This window comes from Thermobia domestica, chromosome 7 (genome assembly GCF_964235325.1).
Source record: "Thermobia domestica chromosome 7, izTheDome1.hap1.1, whole genome shotgun sequence".
NCBI classification, from domain to species: domain Eukaryota; kingdom Metazoa; phylum Arthropoda; class Insecta; order Zygentoma; family Lepismatidae; genus Thermobia; species Thermobia domestica.
In genome coordinates, this window is record NC_137460.1 from 238,016,979 (window position 1) to 238,022,978 (window position 6,000).

The 6,000-nt window shown below is 37.1% G+C and overlaps 1 protein-coding gene across 1 annotated transcript in view; it reads left to right on the forward strand.

The window, feature by feature from the left end:
- Positions 1-4,257, forward strand: part of LOC145690779 (uncharacterized) — a 43,596-nt gene extending 39,339 nt beyond the window's left edge. Inside the window, exon 7 of the mRNA XM_081766034.1 lies at positions 2,535-4,257. Coding sequence (XP_081622160.1) covers positions 2,535-2,562 — 28 coding nt within the window. The 3' untranslated portion in view covers positions 2,563-4,257. The remainder of the gene's footprint in view (positions 1-2,534) is intronic.
- The last annotated feature ends 1,743 nt before the right edge of the window (positions 4,258-6,000 follow it).

A 6,000-nucleotide genomic window follows, 5' to 3' on the forward strand; every position in this document is an offset into this window, starting at 1 on the left:
TGTGGGTAAAGGCGTATGTGTTACGAGAAGGTAAACAGTGAGCAGTGTATTTTACTACATTAGATGGAAGTAGTCTACTGCCACATTTCACGTGCCATCTACAACGAGCTGCGGCCGTTTGGCCTAATTTATGGAGTGGTTCCGCTAGATGCACCCAGTCCGTTTTTCCTCTGTCGTTGGACTTTGCAGTCTTCTTGCACGAGTGTGTACCTTCAGAATTGTCCCTCGACCTTTTTGAAGCTTGATAGCTTGTTACCCCCTGGAATAGAGGAAGTAGGATGCACCCACTACGCGGCGGGACCTGCCTACCAGTTGTCAACTGATGGAAGCAATCTTGTGAGCCAGTCAAGGCCTCCTATGTTCTGCAGGCATGATACCCGAGCGTTATAATGCAGGCTTACCTCCTGCCCATGCTTGGCGCTGCACAGATTCCTGGGATTAGCTCACATAGGCTATCGAATCCTACGGTTTGACCACAGCCCGACAGAGTCCAACCCAATCCGGGACCCCAGGCATGCCCGGGGGACTATATCGTGCAATAGCTACCGTTTTCTTCGCAGAGACACTGCGTACACGTCGAGATATTCCCGTATCTCTGCTTGGATCCAGAATTCATCAGTAATGTGTAGGTAAAGGCATGTGTGTTACGAGTAGACAACAGCAACACGCATATGCAGTACAGAAATAAATAATAATTCCATCCAACAAAATAAAACTCCATTATTATTGGCAACGAGTCATAAAAGGTAATTTTTGCGATTTTCTTTAAAACTACGCATCAGAATTTATCCTCAAGCAAACCAACTTGTTTAGTTCCTACAATGAAACGAACAGTAGTACTTTAGTCAGAAAGTCACAAACACTTTTTAAAAAACTAAAATTTCCGTTCACCCCTCAAAAAAACAGGCTTTCTATGCAGAAAATCCTTGATTCCAAAACACTCGGCTTTTCTGCATCTCTAAGCACGAAAGAAAAGGCCAGTCCCGCCGGGGATCCAACTTGGGTTGCTAACTACGTGGGTCGTTCAATATATATTTCCCTAAAAGGTTTCTAAGATGCATTTGTAAACTATACATACATGTGTAGATGGGTTCTTTCTCACCTTTTCACATAATCCCCATTGAAATTAGTCATTTTTCGTACCGTTGCACCAATTTGTCCAAACCTTAAAAAAAATCAGTGCTCTGGCTATTTAGAACTCTCCTCACATTCTGCTTCACTTCTTCATCACCAATTGACAGGCGACCTGGTCTCTTTTTCTTGTTGATAACGCCGATCCCACTCAGTAGTAAACAAGATACAAAATTGAAGAATTAGGGTGGGAAGCCTCCGAGTTACTTCCATCTTTTTCCGGTGTTCAAGTTTGCATTGCAATGTGAACATTTCGAAACAGATGAAGAAGTGAATCAGAATGTTGAGAACAGTGCTAAATAGCCAGAGCCCTGATTGTTTGCAAAGGGTTTGGACAAATTGGTGCAATGGTTAGACAAATGCCTGAATGTCAATGGGGATTATGTGGAGAGGCGAGGAAGGACCCACATATACATGTATGTATAGTTTACAAATGCATTTTAAAAACCTCTTAGGGAAATATATATTGAACGACCCACGTAGTTAGCGACCCCAAGTTGGATCCCCGGCAGGAACGGCCTTTTTTTCGTGTTTAGAGATGCAGAAAAGCCGAGTGTTTTGAAATCAAGGATTTTCTGCATAGAAAGCTTTTTTTTTTTTTTTTTTTTTTTGAGGACAACGGAAATTTTAGTTTTTTTAAGTATTTGTGACTTTCTTACTAAAGTGCTACTGTTCGTTTCATTGTAGGGGATTCTACAATTAAAAAAGTACGTTTACAATATCTTCTACTTATGGGGTATATATATTGAGTTCGAGGTAACTGTCTTTATTGGTTTTCAAACTGGCATTGGAGTTGTTGTTAGCAACTGTAAGTTATGCAACCCTCACCTCCCAAATGTTGTTTTGGTTGTCTAACCATCTTATCAAGTACTTGGAAGTTATGCATCTTGATATGTGTAGTTTACTGTTGCCTGAATTCAATCTGGCAGGCAAGGAAAAGGTACTGTAAACCAACGAACAGTTGCCTAAATCTCGTTTTCTTTTCGGAGAGCATTTTATCCTGAGTTCAAGTTTACAAAATTACCATAAATTGGCTATTTTGAATATCGTGTTAGTTTAATATTATTATTCACAGAATCTCTTCTTTCTTTACTGTTATATCGTATCAACATCTTTGAAATAATAAAAATTGTGGATAGTATTTTTTAAACATCTCGCATTTTAGCGGCCTCAATATTTTTCTTCTGTCAGTTATAATGAAGTTTTAGTCACAGTTATAATTTTCACCCACGAAACCTAATACATTTTCTGAACAGTTATTGCTATTATTATTAAATATTTTGTCGTTGAATATTAATTAATACTCTATAAACAATTCATTGGAACCAGAAAAATGTCCACCGATTTGCAATTTTCTCTCCTATTGAATGGCTGATTTTCTTTGATTCCTGAATTTTTTTCAGGATTTTCGCTTCAGAATGCAGTAATTAATTGCTTTTTCCTGTTATGATGGAGAAACGTAGGTAAAACGTAACTGTTATCTCTCCACTAAAATTGAAAAGCCAAGATTTTTTTTTCAAGAAAAGACTGTTTTATGGTAGTCTTCGCATCGCTAGTCGCATTACCCTCATCCCAATTCAGCTGAGAGATCATCCAATCTTTGTAAAATGCTGGTACATGAGAAAACGTGAGGTAAAAGTAGCTGATTATGTGAATGTGCCGAAATCTATAAAATCTGGAGCTTTACTTGCACGTAGACCTTGGGCTTGTCCCATTGGTTCTCCTTTACCTTATGTATAGTTAAATTACAACAAATTATAGGTAACAGCATTACTAGTTACAAATGACCTAATAATAATTCGAGTTTTCTACTTAGTAATATTTCACGATTTGTAAAGAATTTGTGCGTTTTGTAAAACGCACCCCAGAACGTATATATCATGAAACAAGATAAGTGCGAGATTTTTGGATCAGAGCCACGATAGAAGTCTTTGTAACTCGAAAGTCTTATTGGCCTATATGAAATAAACGAGTAGCTTTATTTGCCGAACACATATACTTACATCTGGAATATATCCAATAATTCAATCTGTTTATATATCTTTGAGGGCAAAATGTGTTGGTACTTCACTATCGGAAGTGTTCATTTTATTGATACAATTTTTATTAAATGATACAGGATTCGTAGTTAGCAAAGAATTTATTGAAATTCAAAAATCTTTTCTGAAAATGAAAGTGACTATTAGCTGAGAAAGTGATGTTATATATGGTGGTAATCGACATTTGTTGGTGATGAAACACCTAATATGTAACGTATAGCCTCGAGTACAACAGGAATGGATTATTATATGGTGTAATTATCGTAAAGAAAACAAACGTATACAGGATGATCCACATAATTAATTGTTTATCCTTCACGCTGAATGTGATCATATCGGTTAAGAGTTTAACTACTTTTGTTTTCTTAACAAGTAAAATAATTTTGGAAAATGGGCCAGTTAAGTTGATTGGGTTAATGCTTTTGTTCAAAATATATAGAAATTTACACTCTAATTGTGACGTCATAAACTGCGTCCCCAGATTTGTGAGTTATAACAAAACGATTTGGAAACAGTTTCTAATTTTCGTAACAGCAGTTTGTAGACATTCTATTTTTTCATATTCTGTATTGTCTAAATCGGTGATCGCCAAACTTCTGAGCTACCAATCGAAAGAACAACCTACTTTAAAAAATTGCGTTAACGCAACCTACCGAAAATGTCCCCGCGAGCTACTAGTTCGGCAATCACTGGTCTAAATTATTCACTAAAGTTAATAAATAAATAAATGAGAAACGAAATGAAGACCCGTATTCAGATGATTGAACGTTGGTGGTGCATACTGAGCATTTGGCAAAAACTAGTGTGCCATCATGGCAGCTATGTAAACGTGAAGTAATGGAATTTTTTAATTTAACGTGGCGCAATTATGCTCTTTACGCTAAAGAAGACGGGTGGTTAATGAAAATTAATAAATGTACAAGAATCAGAATGTGAATGGAAGAGGAAACGGGAGAACTCACGGTCTTTATGTTGTCCATCACAAACTTAAATGGCTTGGACAGAACCAGGAGTTTGGTTACGGGCATATAATTTGAAGTACTCACCAACTACTTCTATAAAAACTTGTTACGGAAGTACGGCAGGATTCTGAAACATTCATATTTGGATAGGGTACATACTAGTTCCTAAGTGAAGTCTTGAACCAACTACAGTAGGTTCCATAGTATTGGAGCTATGGACCTTTTAAAGTTCATTTTTCCATGCTTACGGTAGCCTATAACTCCGAAATGACGAATTTGTGCACCCAGGTTGGTCTATATTTTTTGTGTTATCTTGGTGTCAGGGATCATTTTCCGAACGTCGGTGTTGTTTTGAAGCACCCTGTATAACGAATCATATACTATAGGAAGCATTGGTGCTGAAGGTGGTTCCAGGAAGAACCGATATCATAAATATTATGCCCCTTCCCCGCCGAAAAATACAGAATGCAGAGATGAGTTTATGTGACCATTCTTTTCTTAACAATTCGATTTCTGAAAATGCTTGCTATCATCGGATGCAGCACCCAAAGAAACCGAGAAAAACAAGTTTTTAGCGGCAGACCGTAAACAGGGCCGGAGATAAAGGGGTCAAAAGTTCGAATACAGGACGCAGAAAGTGCATATAAACATTATGTGATTTTGAAACGAGTAGAGGAATTGAGATCAAATTTGAGGTGTGAGCATCGAGTGTGAATCTCTTCGGAATAGGTATATTGCGCATCATGTCGGCCATCTTAAAAGTCGCCATATTGGAGTTATCGAAAATAAAGAAACGGGAAGGAAATTATGTGGCATATCAATTTAGACTAGCCTGTTCCCAGAAATTCAAATATGTAGTTAGTTTTTACCAATCCTTATGTGTTGAGTAGTTAGGATTCTGGAAATTTTGAACAGGCGAAATTAATGGCAGTGTTTTCTGCCATTTCAGTTGATTCAACGTAGACCAAGAATAAGATAAAAATAGTGCTTAAGAACAATTCTACAATTATTACAGTTGATATTGTCTTGTTAACTATTATCTTGTTAAGGCAATCTTGAAAGATGCATGGGAGCAACCGATATAAAATCTTAAGGTGTCAAAAGTTCAGAAGTAAGTAGGACTAATCTTGGATTAACAACAGATCTGATGCACGTTTAGTTGCATCTGTTTTGTACCTTAAGAATGATTATGTGGTTAACAAAAGTGGGAACAACAGTTGGCACATCTGAAGAACGATAAAGATAAACAATCAGGTTCATCATAGTTTTCACCAGTATTGAAATTGAAGCAGTAGTCGATAGGAATCCGAAATGATTCAGGATTTATATATTTTACAAAACTGAAGATATCCACTTTTGTAAAATATATATATATATATATCTTATCTTGGAACCTTGGGGCTGTGAACTGGAAGTGGGTGAGTGATTGCAGGTTAATCAAGTTGTCTCGTTGCCAGATTTTAAGGTCCGAAGACATGAGAATGGTGTCAGTTATGTATTATACAAAGTTCTTATACGGACGGAAGAAGAACACATCCACTGGTTGTATAAGTGGCGTACAAATTTAATATCAATTCCTCCACTCGTTTCAAAATTACATGATGTTTATGCGTCCTGTATTCGAACTTTGGAACCCTTTATCTCCGGCCTTGTTTACGGTCTGCCGCTAAAAACTTGTTTTTCTCGGTTTCTTTGGGTTCTGCATCTGATGATAGCAAGCATTTTCAGAAATCGAATTGTCAAAAAAAGAATGGTCCCTTGTAAGATTATTTTTGGAGACCAAAAGTTGTATGTTTGACGACGTAGCCAATTATATTAAAAATGACCAATTCAAGTTCACATCAACAAAGAAGAAGAATGGAGTCCAC